At 64.3% G+C, this 16,518-nt stretch overlaps 1 protein-coding gene across 4 annotated transcripts in view; it reads right to left on the bottom strand.

Moving 5' to 3' along the window:
* Positions 1–16,518, bottom strand: part of GTF2IRD1 (GTF2I repeat domain containing 1) — a 96,954-nt gene that overhangs the window by 46,731 nt on the left and 33,705 nt on the right. For all 4 annotated transcript variants that reach the window (XM_059414719.1, XM_059414717.1, XM_059414716.1 and 1 more), the window contains exons 3-9: positions 14,782–14,923; positions 12,519–12,674; positions 10,877–11,060; positions 10,129–10,436; positions 9,263–9,352; positions 7,620–7,703; positions 3,428–3,611 (exon numbers count right to left, since the gene is read on the bottom strand). In XM_059414719.1, the coding sequence (XP_059270702.1) occupies positions 3,428–3,611; positions 7,620–7,703; positions 9,263–9,352; positions 10,129–10,436; positions 10,877–11,060; positions 12,519–12,674; positions 14,782–14,923 (1,148 nt within the window). The remainder of the gene's footprint in view (positions 1–3,427; positions 3,612–7,619; positions 7,704–9,262; positions 9,353–10,128; positions 10,437–10,876; positions 11,061–12,518; positions 12,675–14,781; positions 14,924–16,518) is intronic.

Genomic DNA, 16,518 nt, shown 5'->3' with positions numbered 1-16,518 from the left:
GCGCGCAGACCGTGCACAACAGGGCCATGCCGTCTGCGCGCAGACCGTGCACAACAGGGCCATGCCGTCTGCGCGCAGACCGTGCACAACAGGGCCATGCCGTCGGCGTGCAGACCGTGCACTGGAGGGACGGGTGGGGGCCTGTGGCCATTCGGGACCCCTGCATCGCCCTGCCAAGATGCCTGCAAGTCTGGGCCAGTAATGGCGGCAGAGGGAAGGTTGGCGAGGAAGCTGGGGTCACCCACACCCCCACCTCTGGGAACGGCTCTGCGACAGGCCCCTGGACCGGCCTGGACTCAAGAACCAAATGGCGCCCAAGGCAGGTCCAGCAGGAAATGTAAACAGGAGCCAAAGAGTCAGCGTGGGAGGCAGAGGCGGGGTCCCCTGCTGCTCCTGGGGGCCCCCGAGGCTGAACAGCAGTCACAGGACCAACTCTGGGCAAAACCGACTTTCTCTCTGAGGCCCACTTCCCCTGCGGGGGACGAGGAACTGCAGGCCTCAACTCTGGTTTTATGATCAAGTCACCTACGTATCGCCGAGCCCGAGGGCCAGGGGCTCGAGAGAGTGCATGGTCTGCCCGGGTTCCTGGGGGACACGGAGGTCTGATGTGGCTCCAGGCAGATGCCCTTACGGGCTGCCCGGCCCGGAAGGCCCATTTGACGGGCGCAGACGGGGGTCTGCTGTCCCTCTCCCAAACCCGCCCCAGGCTTCTAGAATCCCTTCCGGACACTCGTCCCCCTTAAGTCCTGCTTTAGCTAGAAGCTGCGTGTCCACTCCTCAGGTGGAAACTTGGATCCTCTCGCCGGGGGCTGGTGTCCTGGCAGAAACTGGGGTTTTGGGGTCCGGGCAGCTCGCCGGCCACCGCTGATACCCTCAGGCCTCATCGAGCATCTTCTCCCCTTGACCTCCCGCCACCCCCCAGACACATGGGTCGGGGCAGAGACTCCACCCGCTGGCAGCTCCTAAGCCCTTCTCCCGACTCATTTCTGCCTGGACCACCTCACAGGCTCGGCTGACCGGCCGGGCCGAGTAACAGCCCAAAACGTCTGGAGGGCGCGGGACGGAGCAGCCGCTGTTCCGTGCGCGTCAGTCACGTCCAGTCCTCGGGTCTCCCGTCAGCGGTGTGAGGCGTGGACAACCACGAGCCCCGTTTCACGGAGGCGGAAAGGGAGGCACAGAGCAGTTAAGTAACTTGCCCGAGGACACACAGCTGGGAAAGGGAGGGCCAGGAATCGAACCTGGGCTGTCAGCACTTTACCCGTCTTTTATCCACGAGAGGAGGAAATCAAGGGAAAGGACTCAGGTTTCCTGAGCATCAGGCGTGTTGTCTGCCTCATTTTACGTCGAGAAAAACGGGGGTGGGGGAGGGGCAGCCGCGGGTGTGAATACATCATTATTGTCCTTATTTTTACAAAAAAGGGCACAGGCTCAGAAGAGAGGCGCTATTCACGGTTATCACGCTGCGAGTGGCTTTAGGCCCAATCTGCTTGATGCCAAGGCCGCCTCCTCCAGGAAGCCCCACAGGCTTGCTGCTCAGATGCCCACTGACTCGACAACCGGAAATCTGCTGTCCTCTCATGCCCTGGACTCATCACAGGAGGGAAACCCTCGCTTCCCCCCACCCCCAACCGATGACTGGTAGTGGCCTCTGGGGACCGGTGGGGACTCTGCCCGCTGTGTGTGAGGTCCTCAGGGGAGCCCAGTGAAGAGCGGGGCCTATAGGAGCCACGCGGCAAATACTAGCGAAGAATCGAATACGGTACGGTTTAGACTGAGGGCGGTCAAGGTCAGCCACGGTGAGGACCCAAATACCAGGGTCCGGCACATACGGGGACACCGAGGCGTCCCCGCAACCTTCTTCTCACCTAGGCCCCGTCCCCCTCGCAAGAGTCAACACTTGGGCAGCAGCAGGAGAGAGTTACGCTTGACGCCAGTGGGCACTGCCTGACTACTGACTCCAACACACTCCAGAATGATCTGTCAAGTGGGACCCCACAGTCAGGGTCGTGAGGGCACAGGAGACGGCGCAGAGGCGGCCCCGCCGCCACAAGGGAGCAGGCGAGACGCTCCTCCTATCAGAGGGGACCCCCTTTCCCACCGCCGTGGGAGCCCTGGCGAGCCCTCCCCGGCCCAGGCTGACAACGCTCAGATCCTGTCTCCGGAGCATCTCCAAGTCAGCACATCCCGCGTGGACTTCCCACCGCACCCCTGCTTCCCCCGATCGTACGCTCAGACACACGGGGTGATCCCGGCCTCCGCGCTCCCCTCCGCGCCCCCACATCCAGCCGGCACGATTCCAGCCCAAAGGCAGCCCCTCGTTCCCTCCGCCCACCACGCCAGGCCTCCTCCTGAGTCTCCCCACCCCTGCGGCTTGCTGCTCACCCCCCAACCTCCGCAACCCCGCTCTGGCCTCCAGCAACCCCGCAGAGGTCCTTCCCACGGCTGGAGAACAGCGCTGTGCTCTCGGAGCAGACCCCCAGCCCCCACCCGGCCTCCCCGCGTTCGCCCCGCACGCACACCCTGGGCAGCTGCCGTGTCCCGGGGGGCCGCTCTGGGCACTGGGGATTCAGCGATGAGACCAACACAATCCTTGCCCTCGGTCCCGGCGTCAGTCTAACGGGCACACGCGTGAGCACAGGCACACGCCAGAAGCGAGCCCTCACAGAGCTCCGGACGCACGGTGCTGCCCGGAGGCAGGGGGCTGGCCACCCCTCTGTCTCTAAGCAATTAGGAGGAAGCGTCCCGGGCAGTCTGGGCATTGCCCGGAGACCCTGATGCTTCCTGGGAGGTGGGTCCAACCAGCAAACTCCCCTGGAGTCGGGAGCAGAGGCTGGGGGATGGGCGGTAGCGGTCTCCCTCCCCCACACCCCCCCCCCCCGCCCCCCCGCCACCAAACTCAGCTACCCTGGGGGGGCTGCTGCTCCGGAGAGCATCCTGTCTGCTCACCCACCCACCGCCGCACCAGGGGAGCCGGCTGCCTGGGAGGGCGGGGAGGGCATCCAGCCCCCAGCAGGTAGGGCAGCCCCATGTGGGTGTGAAGGGGAGAGACCGCCCGTCCCACCTGAGCTCAGGTGAGCTCCTTTCCCAAGGCAGTAAGTTCAAAGGCCTCAGGTCTTCATTAGTGGGAGGAAAACACCTCTTACAAAGAACCGATCGGGCCAGGCTTGGGCCGGGCTCTGTGCCTCTGTTTCCCGTTCAGGCCTCAGAAGGGGCCAGGCAGTGGGGGGCCCCCGCACAGCTGCCAGGTTAAGGAGCCGGACACCCCCTCCCAGACACCTGCCTGTTCTGTTGGCTGTGTCCAAACCCCTTCACTCCAGCCCTGTGCCGTCATCGCCTCCTGGGGGCCCCTGCCCCCTCCTCACCCCGTTGTTCCCCCCGCCCAGACACCCCGGCACCCCAAGCTCGGGCCCCGCCCCCCACCCCGTACCTCTTAATGACGAAGTGGATGCTGTGTCGCTCCTCCAGGATCCGCTTCAGCTTGGGGACCCCGTAGGTGCAGGGGCGCTTAAAGGGGATCTTGTCCGGGATGCCCACGATCTCCACAGCCTCCGGGTCGCAAGCAATCTTCCTGTAGGGGACGGGGACCATGTGGTCCAGGCCCAGGGCTTCCGCTGGAAGACAACGGCAAGGCTGAGCACGGACGGGAGCGGCGGGACATGCGGGGCCCCAGGGCCGCGGGCACCGGGACCTTCCCCCGCCTCCTCCCCTGCGCCGAGCCGGCCATGCAGCAGCATGTCGCTTCCTCTTGGAAACTGCCCACAGGCTCCCATGCCCCTCAGCGACAGCCAGAGTCGCTGGGCTTATGAGGCCCCATGTGACCGGGACGCCATCACCGCTGATATGAGGCCTCTCCTTTCACCCCTCAGCTCACCCTGGTCTCTCCAGCCTCCTTGTTGCTTCCCTAACAGGCCAGACACACACCTGTCCCAGGGCCTTTGCACATGCTTTTCCGGCTACTGAGACGCTCTCCTCCCAGATCACCATTCACTTCTCTTCCTCCCTTTCCCCACTCAAGCGTCTCCTCCAGTGTCCCCTCATCGGCCGACAACAGCCCCTTCCATCTCTCTGGCACACCCTGCTCTGTTTTCTACCCCCCTTTTACTGTGACCCGACACCATAAGCATAGTCATCTGTGCGCTCGTCCACTGTCCGGAAGGTCAGCTCCACGGGAGCAGGGGGCGGTCGCTGCTCCACGCCTGGGATCCAGACAGGATGGGACACAGGCTAGCTGCTCCCTGCACCCCATGAGTGGAAAAAAGGCTAAAGCAAGCTTCTCAGCAGGACCCCTCCAGCCCCCCAGATATGCTCTTTCCTCCAGGGGGGCGTCTGGCTTTCCTCTCACTCATCACGGACAGAAACGAGACACTGACAACTTTGCCAACGGCAGTGTAGACAGAATCCGGGCTTAGGAAGTGGTGACTCGTTCCTTTCTTCCTTCCAGACCTGGCCAGGTTCCCCCCTGCCCCGTCCCTCCCGATTCCCGCGAGGGTCCTGCGTCCCCGGGGCCTTCCTCGGGCCCCTCCCCATCCTGGCCTCGCTCCTCTGTCCACATGGCACTTTGCCTGTGTCCCGGCAAGTGCCAGCCCCGAGCTGGCCTCCCCCGCGGCCACACCCTGGCCGGGACGGGGCAGAGCTGCCCAGGGCCCTCCCTGGCGCGCCGTCAAGACTGTTTTCCTGTTGATGCAGCCAGGTCTGTGCCGGCGGCTTTGGCAGCCAGATCCTACTGTGAAGCCACACTTAGCTCGTTGTCAAATTAAACCCTCGAAATCTCAACAGCTGTCAAACCACATCTCCTCCCCCCACCCCCAGCCCCAGCCCTAGCCCCAGCCGGCGAGCGCCGGCTCTGGTGAGTCTGCATGCACCCATCTCCACTCGGGTTCATGTCACTTGCTGGGCCGGTCTCTTCGGCCGCGAGGACGCCCGGTGGACAGAAGGTGACCCCGCCTGGCCGCCAGCCTCTGCTCCCTGGGAAGGTGAAGTCGCAGCCGCCAGGCGGGAGCCTCTGTCCCTCGTAGTCTCAACCTCCTCCCAGGTGACAGGGTCCCGGAAGCCTCCCAGAGGCGGCGGATCCTTCGTTTCTTCCCTGTTCGATCCCCAGCCCCGCCGCTGCACCCCCAGCCCCACGGCTGGCCCCTTCGCCCAGAGCTGGGACCAGAAGGGCAGACCCGGGAGCAGGATCCGTTAGTCTAGGGTGTGCGGGATGCCACAGGCTGCCACTCACCCCCGGGGATCCTCACCCCCGGGGACGTCCCCAGGCCTCCGGGGAACTTCCTTCTCCCCAGCGCAGCTGCAGGGGAAGCTCTGGCCCGAGAAGGGGCAAGGCCTCAGCCACTCCGAGTCCAGTGCTCCTCCCTGGCTTTGGACGGGGCGAGGCCAGAGCTGGGCTGGCATGGCGGAAGGCTCAGCGTTCTGGACGCCTCCAGAGTACACAATAGGCAGGAAGACGGGCAGCTGCTGGGCCAATCTGGCTGGGGCAGAACGCTCCCAAGGCAGCCCTCCCCAGACTGCCATCCAGCTCGCACGTGCCTTGATAAGAGGAGGGGTGGGGAGGAGTGGGTCCCCGGAGAGACCACATCAAAGGTCATCAAAGGTGCTCAGCCCATCCCAGACTCCTGACTAGGCCTCCGGAGCCTACCTCCTGCTCAGCCCCACCCCAACCCAGAAGGCGCAGCTTGCCAAAGCCTCACAGCGGATCAAAGGGCACCTCCTCCAGGAAGCCATCCCTGACTCCTCAAGCCTGGGGAGACCTCGCTTTCTTCTGAGCTGCCCTGTCTTTCTGAGGGCCCCCACCCCTGCGTATTACCGTACACTACTCCGTCCTACTGCACGCGGTTGCACACACCCGTAGACACCTCTCCCGACACCTGCCAAGCACCTTGAGATCCGCGGCGGCCTCCGGGCCTGGCACGAGGTAGGGAGTGGGGCGCTTAAAATTCGTGACCCGTAAGTGAGTGAACCAGTAGATGCGTGAGAAGAGAAAAGAGAGGAGGGGCGAGGGTGACAGGTGACCTAAGAAGGGTGACGGGTGACCTAAGAAGTCGCCTGGTCTTCAGTGTTCCCAAACCCCCAGTTATTTCCTTGAGTGACAGGGCTGAGGAGAGAGTCTTTGTTTTTCCCGATAAGCCCCCTTCAGCCCATCAGAATTTATGATAAGGAGGGGCGGGCCCCCAGAGCCCTCAGGATGGGGACAGTTCCCGGGGCAACCAACCACCTGATGAGAGGGTGGGCACTACCCGCCTCATCCCCTACCTCCTGGGAGGGGCGAAGACTGAGCTAATCATGGAGGGGGTGGTATTTTAATCAACGCTGCCTATTTCATGGGACCTCTGTAAAAACCCTAAACGAGAGGCTTCAGAGAGCTTCTGGGTTGGTCGGCCCCTGTGCCAGGGGGGTGCACCCCAAAACCCCCCAGGACAGAAGCTCCGGTGCTCGAGACCCTTCTGGACCTCACCCTAGGTGTCCCGTCATCTCCCTGCTCATCTGTATCCTTTATAATAAACCGCTAAAGACAGATAAAGCGTATCCGGGTTCTAGCTGCTGTTCCAGCAGACCGTCCGAACCTGGGTGGGGGAGGGGGGCTGTCGCGGGAACCATGGATGTGGAGCCAAATGGGACAGCAGTGCAAATGTCCTGGGGCCACCTTATGGGACTGAGTCCTTCACCTGCAGGCTCTGCGTCACTCCGGGAGGTCAGTGTCGTGACTGAACTGTAGAGGCCACCCAGACAGAGCACTGCTTGCCGTGGAAAACCCCCTTTGGGTGTCAGAAGCGTCAGAGGGAGGGTTTTCCTTTAGCAAGGCAGGAGGGGAGGGAGGAAGAGGAAGAGAGGAGAGAAAGAGGCAAAAGCCCCACCCTGTCCTTTCTGCTTAAGGTGAGAAGGCCAAGGCGAGAGAGGCAGGCAGCCGACTCCTCTCTTGGTCCCCGGGGGCAAGCGGCTGTGGACTCCCAGCACAGTGCTCCTCCCAGACCATGCGTGTTCAGGAGGCTCCCAGGGTCCCTGCCCCTCCTCTCCGTTGGCAGGCCTGGGTGGCATCCGTCCCTGCCCTCTCTTCGCCCCACGGGGCAGAGGGCGCTGACGTGCGCTCTGAGCCTGGCGCTGTCCTGGGTGCTGGGGACATTCGGAGGGGCCGGCGCAGACACAGACAAGGCACATCAAACGCGGGACGCGTACAGGGAAGGGCCCATCGGGACTCTGGGAGCCCCATGGCCCGGGCTGAGCCTCGAGGAACCAGTGGCAGTCTGCTCCCCAAACACCCCAAGGGCACGCCAGGCAAGGGGGGCCCGGCACAAAAGTAAGGGGGTTAGGGAACGGCGCAGTCTGCGGGGAACCTGCGAGCGTGAGGCCGCGGCCACTCTCCTGGGTCTCCCCTGCGGGTGGTGTCATCCTCCCCCAACCCCCCGGCCCGCGACCCTGCAGGGGAGTCCAGCTTGGGGCTCTGCCAACGGTCCCGCCCCCTGGAAAAGTCTGGAAGGGAAATATTGACACAACCGCCCCCTCCCCAGACGCCGGTACCAGCATATGGCTCCCGCTGTCATGTTAGGGAACACGAGTGATTGCAACGTAATGAGATGCTCCACACGCTGCCGGGGGCCACGCGGCGGGCCGCGCCGCCCACTCACCATATCTGCTGTTGAACAGGATCTGCACGCACTCCCGCAGCGTGTTGATGTCCTCGGTTTCCTTTATGAAGGTGTCCCACTTCTCTATCAAAACACCGGAGGGACGAGGGAGCGTGGGTCTGGGCAGGGACGCCACGGCCCCGCGGCTCCCCCTTCCCCTCCCCCATGCGACCCTCCCCCCCGTGGGGGCCTGGGCCCCCGAGACGGCCACACTACAGGCCCCCAGAGTCCCACAGAGGGGCTGAGCTCTCTGTTCACTGCCGCCTCGGACACGCCGCCTCCTCCGGCAGGCGATCCTGCCCAGATCCAGGGTGCTCGGAGGGCCTCCCCCACACCCCCCGGCTCTTCTCTTGCCTCTGTCGGCCCCCGGGGTTGGTGTGCACAATGCGGGCTCAGCCTGTCCCTCCCGTGTGTCTCCTGCCCCACACAGGCAGGGGGTCTGCGGGGGCGCTCCCTGAGAGGAGTCGCCGAGTCCTGCCCTCGGAGGCACTAACCCTGAGGCTTTGCACACCCCGGGTCTTCCCCGGCCTTGGCCCCGTGGCCTCCCTCAACCCTCGGCTCTGCTGGTCTCTTCCCCGGAAACAAAGCCTCTGCCTCCACTTACTATTAATAACTAGAGCCACCATTTGGATCACGGTAACACCATTATAAATGCCGCCTTTCATTTATTTGTTATTTTTGCTTTTTAAGAGATTTTGTTTATCGGTCAGAGAGCAAGCACTAACAAGGGGAAGGGCAGGCAGAGGGGGGGAAGCAGGCTCCCCGCTGAGCAGGGAGCCCGATGCGGGGCTCGACCCCAGGACCCTGGGATCATGACCTGAGCTGAAGGCAGATGTTTCACTGACCGAGCCACCCAGGCGTCCCCCATCTTTAATTTATGAAGGGCTTATCTGTGTTGAATATTTTATATATTACATCTCAGTTCGTCCCTCATGGCAGCTCTGAAGCACAGACGATATTCCCACTTCTGAGGCTGGAAAACTAGGCTCAGAGAGGCTGAGAGTTTTGCCGGAGATCACCCAGCAAGCACCCAGCACGCGGCTGGTTCCCCCTTGCCCACCACGGCCTCCTGTGATGCTACCGTACCAGGGATGGACCCCGTGCGGGGCCGTGGGGGTCTGCATTCTGATCTCAGGGGGTGACGTCTTCTCAAAGAGCCTCTCACAGAAAGTGAGGCCGAAACCCCCACCGTGTGTCACTGCCGGGCAATCTCGCTTCACCCCCAGCCACGAATCCCAAATAACCGCATGGTACTTATAAAACCCATCCACGTAGTTCTGTGGTCCTCCCGTCTTCAGGAGGTGGAGTTCAGACGGCCTTCAGCAGCCACTGCCGGCACCCCAAGTCCAACCTCGTGACACAGAAATCCTGAGCCAGAAGCACCCGGCTAAGCTGTTTTCCAAATTCCAGACCTGCCTGAACTACAACGTGTAAACGCTTGCTGGTTTAAGCTAAGTCCTGGGGCAGTTTGTTACACAGCAACACCTAACTGTTACACCGCATTTCACTCCCACGCCCCTGGCGCAGAGCCGTCCCTCCCTGCTCTCCCAAAGGCCCAGCGGACACACCTCCATTTCGGGAAGCAGCGCCCTCAGCCCCGGACCCCGACTGGGGTCACGGCGCCGCTGTGGGTACCGCCCTACCTGACTTGTCGTGGACGATGGAGAAGAGGATACGCTTCGAGGCATGGACGTTCTGGATGAGGGGACCACCGGGCCCGGGGGGCTTCTGTCCTGGACAAGGGAGAGGAAAGGCGCACGTTCGAGGCCCCCCCCCGCCCGCCCCGATCTGGCCTGGATGCAAAGATGCCGGCTCCGGGGTAACAGTCTCATCTATCAAGGGGAACTCAGAGCTCTGACCTAGGGTCGCAAGCTCAGGGCAAGTTCCCTGCCCGGAGGCCTGAGACATTCTTCAGCAGAGTTTGCGGTCTGGACGGCAGATCAGGGAGGCCAGAGTCAGGATGCCCGACGACGGGTGGGGACCCCAGTTTAGGCGTGTGAGTCCATCCCGCTGCTCAACCCACCGTTTGGCCGGGGGTGGGGAGGAGGGAAGGGGAGTCCTTTTTTCTCCTTCTCCTAATAGTAAGTGCAACCTATAAGCACCTACTGTGTACCAAGCACTGGGCTGTGCCTTAACACAGCAGCCATCAAGCCCGAGCACCCGTTGGAGCCACTCGGCAGATTTAAATACACAGACGCTTAGGCCCCCAGCGGCCCCCAAAGCTTCAGATCTAGCAGGACGCCGGCAGGGCCTGGGAATGTGCATTTCGCACTTGCCCTGTCATTTGACCACGATAATAACCTTGGGAGGGGTCCTGCTGGCGACTCGACTTGAATGCCAAGGAAACAGAGGCTCAGGGAGGTAGAGATTTGCTTGTCCCGACATGCCTCCTTCCTCCTGGGGTGGGCCTGAGCACCCCCATCTGCCCAGGGAGAGTGTCCCCCCGCCGCCCCCCGCAGGAGTGACCTCTGTCCCACCCCCCAGACTCAGGGTCCCAGCAGCAGCTTACCACAGCAGTCAGGGAAGTCCTGGGCCCCAGAGGCCTTGGGGTCAGGCCCAGGCCGGCCAAGGCCCAGGTCGCTGGGGACAAGTGGGCAGGCGGGCGCCTCCTGCTTGAGCTCTCTGGGGGTGTGGTTAGGGAGTGCGGGGCTGTACAGGAAGCTGGCCACGGAGGAGGTGGCGGTGGGGGGAAGGTCCTGGGGTGGCCCCTTGGGGGCTTGGCCATGCAGGCCGCAGTCCCGAGAGCCCTTGGCTATCAGGGAGACACCGTTCAGCTCCACGAGGGCCTTCGAGTCCCGTCCGCCATCCTCGAGCGGCCTGGGGGATGGAGAGGACACGGGTCAGCTTCCCACGCCTGGCCCTCTGAGCAACAGGACGGCCTGCGAGGTACACCGGGGGGAGCCGGTCCCCATCCTACAGGCGGGGTGCAGACCCGGGGCAGGGATGTGATGTGGCCAGGGGCACAAGGCCGGGCCACAGGAGGCGCTGGGCCCTGCCCCTCGGCCCCTACCTTCCCCCATCCCCCACCCGGGGCATAGGCCTCACCTCCATCGCCAGCCTGGGAGTTTGCCAAGCAGGGTCCCTCATGGGTGTCTGAAGTTCCCTCCCATGACGGGGTAAGTGGCCTCAGGTGGTTAAGCCAGCACGGAAACAGGTCACCACCCCCACCCCACCGCCCACGCCGGCCCGCCCTGGCCCGACCCTCACGGTCCAGCAACCTGGCTCTGGGCCCACTCCCGGGCTGACCGCTCACTCACCTCTTGAGCTTGAAGCGGATCCGGTGGCTGTGCTCCAGGATGGCCATGAGGGCCTTGGGGTCGTAGTCGGCGGGCCTCCGGAAGGCCAGGCCCTCGGGCAGCCCCTGCACGGCCAGCAGCCCCGGCTCCCTGAGCAGCCTCTCATAGGGCAGGGGCACCACGCTGGCCCTTCCCAGGGCCTCGCCTGTGGAGGAGGGGGTCGAGGAGAGGGTCTAGTATGAGAGGGCAGCCAGGCTGGCGCGGGGGCCAGGCGTGCCCCAGAGCTGGGTCCCTCCCTGTGGACCTCACACAGAGCAAGGAAGGCTCTGCACAGCAAGTAGGGCAGGCGGGTGCTGGGGACGGGCCCCTCTGTGTGCCCTGAGGCCCGGGGCTCCCCCCCACCCCTGCCATGGCCCAGGTTCCCGGCTTCTGTCGCCATGCTGTCCTCTCTGGGCACCCGGGGCGGGGGAGAGCGGGGCTCAGAGCCGCAGGCGGGCGCGCAGGAGCAGACCCGGCAGGAGCAGACCCGGCAGAGAGAGACCGCAGGGGAGAAAGCCACGGGGAGGAGGGAGGAGAGAGAGGAGAGAAAACCGGAGAAAGGGGGCGCGGACAGAAGGTGGAGGGGCTAAGGAAGGGCCGAGGGGAGGGGGGACTCCCTGGGACAGAGGGGGCGGGACAGCCCAGGGGCTGGGCTCAGAAACACCCGCTGTCACTCCCACACTGCAGCCCTCCCAGAGCCAGAAAGAGGCCGTTCACCTCAGATGCCTGCCCGAGGTGGGCAACTGGGGGGCAGGGGCAGGGCAGAGCGGGCTGGGGCGTGGGGAGGGCGAGGGTTGAGGGCACGAACCCTGTAGCTGGCAAAGCCAACCCCGGGTGCCAAGTCCTCCCATGCTGGGGTGGCCGGCGTGCCCGCCCAGCGCCTCGGGGCCTCCCACCCCACCTGGGTCTCCCCTTCCTCCTGACAGCACGCGATCGCTCAGACCTGTGCTCCACACAGAGCTGGGACCTGCCCAAGGTCACCGGGAGGCCGTGACGGCTACCACTGGGCCAGAGGGAGGCCAGGCCTGCCCACCTCCCCCAAGCCCCAGAGGGAGGACTTGGCTAACTGGTTAAGTTAGCGCTCACTCAGTCATTCAACAAACACCCCCGCGGGCCTCAGCCCGTGTCGCCGGAGCTGCGGAGGGGGCAGGCACAGACCCCGGCCCCAGAGGGCACTGGGCTGGTGAGGGGTCAGAACACAGTGGGTCCCCAAAGGGGGCGCGAAGCCAGCAGCAGCAGCTTCCCAGAGCTGAGCCTTAGGGAACAAGGCGGGGTCCGCCGGACCAAGGGGAAGGCAGTCCCGGGAGGCACAGCGGCGCGGGAGTGGACTGGGGAAGGGGAAGTGGCTTCCGAGGCAGGGTGACAGGGCGGCTGGGCTGGGGGGGGTGGGGCAGAGTCCAGCGGCGGCGGGGAGGGTGACGGGGAGCCCCCGAGGCCATGGTCATAAGATGCCCTTGGTCACAGGTCACAGGACAGGTGGGCACAGCAGGGAGCTGGCGAGAGCAGGCGCAGGCGGGCCCGCGGAGGTGTGGACGGCAGGGGGCCGGGGGGGCCTGCTCCGCAGGATGGGGACGGGGGCTCCCACCCGCCTGGGGGCCCCAAATGGAATGAGGAAGGATCTTACTATAAAGAACATCAAACACCTCCTCTACCATCTTGCGCAGAAGGTACACGTCCGAGCCGTGCTCCAGGGAAGCCCGAGGGACGCTCCGGCCGCCACCGTCGCCCCGCGACACCTTCTTGGGCTGCTCTGCCTCCGGCTCCTTCCAGGGGGCCCCGCCTGTGGGACACAGAGCAGCCGGGCCAGGATGAGCACCTGTTCTTCCCCCCCGCCCGGCAAGCTGAGGTGTCCGTGCCCCGCGCGGAACCCTGTGGCGGACACGCAACAGGGAGTGGAACTGAGGGAAGGAAGGACGGACGAGTGAGCGGGCCCGGCCCGGCCCCAACCCCCTGCCCACGGCCCAGGCTGCTCCTCTGGGAGTTCCCGGAGCCTGACACGGGGCTTGGGTCTCAGCCTGGTCACCTCCAACTCGCTGTGTGACCTTGGGCAAGTCCCTCCCCTCTCTGGGCCTCGGGGTATCAGCTCTCGCAGACCAGCTGGGCCGGCTCAGAACTGGGGTTCAACCACTGCCAGTTCCACGCACCCCTCTCTGTCCTCGGACACTGACGCTGTCTTAGTGGAGGCCCTGGTCTGCTGCTCTGCCCCGTGAGGAGATGATGGGGACCCCACCAGGAGGCCAAGGGGGCTACAAAGAGGCAGGTTCGTGCCAGGCTGGGCCAGGGAGCGTCCGTGGACCCCCGGATAGGGAGATGCTGGAAACTTCATGGGAAAGGGGACAAGACGGGGGCCTGGAGGCCCCCTCACAGCCGGGGAGCCTGATTCCCTCCCGGGATCTGCGGAGCCTGAAATAAACCAGCCGAGCTCCCGGGGCTAAAAATAGTAGCTCTGCCGGGCTTGGGAAGGCAGGTGCACCGTCCCCGGCCCCTGCCTGGCAAACTGGGGGCCACAGAACCCTGCCACTGTCTGTTCTACCCTGGGCCAGTCCCCACCCAACCGTGGAGAGCTCTGAGAGCTGAGTGGGGGTGGGGCTGGGGCGGCTGGGGAAGCCTCTGGGCCCCAGGGATGACCTGCCCGGCGCCGGGGGGCCAGCCTTCCCCGAAACGCCTGATCTAGGCTCCGGACCCCAGGGGGCCCTCCCCTTTCACTGACAAGGAGGTTGAGGCCCAGTAGCCGGCAGGTGGCAGAGCCAGGACAGAGCCCGGGGGACAGCCCCGAACCCTAGAGGACCTAACCCACGGAAAACGTGAAGCTGCACAGTGTGGGGAGTAACCACAGGGGCTGCGCTGGGGCGGTGCGGGGAGAGGGTTGGCGTCTAGGGGTGGGGGGGTGCACATAGGGCCCCAGGCGGGAGGAACGTGGACACGGAGGCTGGGGAGCCGTCTGCGGCCGAGGAAAGGAGGGAGGGGTCAGCGGGCACAGAGGCCGAGGGGAGGACGTGTAGAGAGCCCGGGAGCTGGCGCTCAGCCCGGTGCCGCCTGCGGTCAGGGGGAGGGGTGCCGGAGGGGTGACGCAGACGGAGGGGCTGGGTTTCGGGGGTCTACAGGCCCCGGCAGAGTGCTATGGAGTTGGGGGCTTCGGAACGACCCCCCGGCTTCGGGGCTCCCAGCACTCTGAGAGCTGCTCTCCTCTTCAAGTGACCAGGACCCCCCCAAACAGCCCATCCCCGGCAGGGCTCCCGGCAGGTGGGGGGGGCAGGAAGGATCCTGCAGCACCCGCCCCCCCGCCCCCCCAATTCTGAAGGAGTGCGGCAGGAGGAGCACGGGTTTCAGAACAGAAGCCTGGCCTCCGTCACCTGGGGGCTCTGTCTCCCTGGGCACGCGGCTTATGCTCACCGTGCCTCAGTTTCTCCCTCGTACACTAGTGCGGCTTCCGGAACCTGCTGGGGAAGTGAACAGAGCACGCGGCCTCGCCCAAAGCACTACTGATCACCACTAACGGCTCGTGCTGCCGGTGTCCTCAGTCCCTTCGTCCCCAAGAGCCACCACGGGCCGCACACAGTCCGGGCTCAACCAGTGTCGGTTGAACAAGGCCACCTGGGCGCTGCGTCAGAGGCGCACGGGAACTGGGCAACACTGGGCCTCGGGGTCCCCTTCTGTCAACGAGCAGATGGACGTGTCTGGGTCTGGCCCGCCCTGTGGTGGAGTCACCCGGTCTCTGGGGACCGAGGGGCTGCGGGAAGAGTCACGCCCCGATGATGCCCCGTTGGGAAGCCTGCACGGCCGCGGACACAGGGCACCCTGGCATTGCTCTGGAGACCCAGAGACACGCCGGAGCTCCCGCCCTCGGGGACCGTAGGCCCCACCCACGGGAGCCCCGGGGTACTCACGGCAGAACCTGAGGAAATCGGACTGTAGCTCCTTCCGTGCGTTCAGGAACATTCTCCCCTTCTCGGTGCCCACCACGAAGGCGCTCTCATCGTGCACGGCGACACAGGCCACCTCTGCGTTCAGCTTGGACAGTGCTGAGCACTGGGGGAAGGAGCAGGGTGTGTGAGCTTGGGGGAGGTCCCCCTGCCACGGTTCTCAGTTGGAGCCTGCGGAGGAAGGACTGAATGCCCCCCACCCCCCAAAGCTTGGCCACGGTCAAGGGAGAAGCCACGTCAGGGAGCCCCGAGAAGAACAAAGACACGGAGCCTCTGCTTTTCCCTCCGTCCTCCTGGTCCTCCTAGCTCTAAATGGGGCTTCCTGCTTGGGATTGGGATCCAGCCCCAGGCACAATCCTGTCTTCGGTTTTTATAAAGTCCTAAATGAGAAGAGATGGGGGAGGGCAGGAGAACCAAGGCTCGGGCAGATACAGGTTTCAATCCCCCATCAGCCGCTTCTTGCTATGGGACTGATGCAGGTCTGTCCCCCTCTGGGCCCGATCTGCAGAACGGGGACCAGCAGTGCAGCTCCCTTTCAGTGGGCTTGGTTGTGGGGATTCAGCGAGGCCCGGCAGGCAGGAAGGATCTTTAACCCGGGGTATCACATGTGGGCCCACAGAGAGGTCATTCCGGCAGCCTGAGGTGAGGGGTTGGCAGGCCTGCGGCACGGGAAGCCTGAACACGGGGGCCTTGCAACCAAGCCCACCAGCATTTCAGCCCTCCAGACCTGTCGGCGGAAGCTCTCTGCCTGCCAGGCTCCCAGCCTGCACTCAGCACCCCATAAATGATGGGTTTTGTGTGAGTCTGGTAGCGTTCAACTGGCAGGCACGAAGTCTGGTTTCTCACCCTAGTTCCGCTGCTGTGTGACCTAGAACAGGTTCCTCAACCTCTCTGGGCCATAATCATGCTCCCTGGCTCCAGCCCAGAGCCCCTGTGCCGAAGAAGCCGGGGACATCGTAGAGCCGACCGGCCTGTCCCCTGGGATCTCCTACAGTGAGGGGGTGTGTGATTTCCCGCTAAGATGAAAATAAAAACCTGCCGCTCGCTTCCCCCGTGGCAGTGCCCCACAGATCGTCACAAGCAAAGGAGACAGAGTCACTCGCTAACCACACAGGAGGGCCCATCAGAGCTGGAGGGCTTCCCCCTAGATGGGGGGCCTGCTTCTCCCTCTGCCCCTCCCCCCTGCTCGTGCCCTCTGTCTCTCCTTCTTTTTCTCTTAAAAAACAAAACAAAACAAAAAACTGGTCCTGCTGTGTGACTCCAGGCAAGGTGCTGCCCTCTCTGAATTCAACTTCACCATCCTATCGGGCAGGGGTGCAGCTAACGGACGCCAGACAGCTTCCAACACCCGCCTACCCACTGTCCCAGAACCTCCCCCAGGGAAAGGCTCCAGTAGAAGTGACATTATCCTTTCCTGATCCGGGAGAAACCACTACCAGCGTCAGCACGGAGGCAACGGTGCCAAAGGGATTACAAGGCCCCATTCCTCTCTCCTGGCCCTGAGATGCTGTCACATCGGGGGTGACAGCTTCCTCAGGAGTCACTGACCACACAGATCCTGTCCTCGGGGGGCCCTGCTGGGGGTCGGAGACCTGGGACCTTCCCAGCGACGGGACCGGAATGGCCAAAGGTGATGAAATGAGGACCAGGGGTCAGGGGTCAGGGGACCAGGGGTCAGGGGACTAGGGGTCAGGGGTCAGG

Source organism: Mustela nigripes, chromosome 11 (genome assembly GCF_022355385.1).
Source record: "Mustela nigripes isolate SB6536 chromosome 11, MUSNIG.SB6536, whole genome shotgun sequence".
In the NCBI taxonomy this organism is placed as follows: domain Eukaryota; kingdom Metazoa; phylum Chordata; class Mammalia; order Carnivora; family Mustelidae; genus Mustela; species Mustela nigripes.
This window is presented reverse-complemented; position numbering and strand designations above follow the sequence as displayed.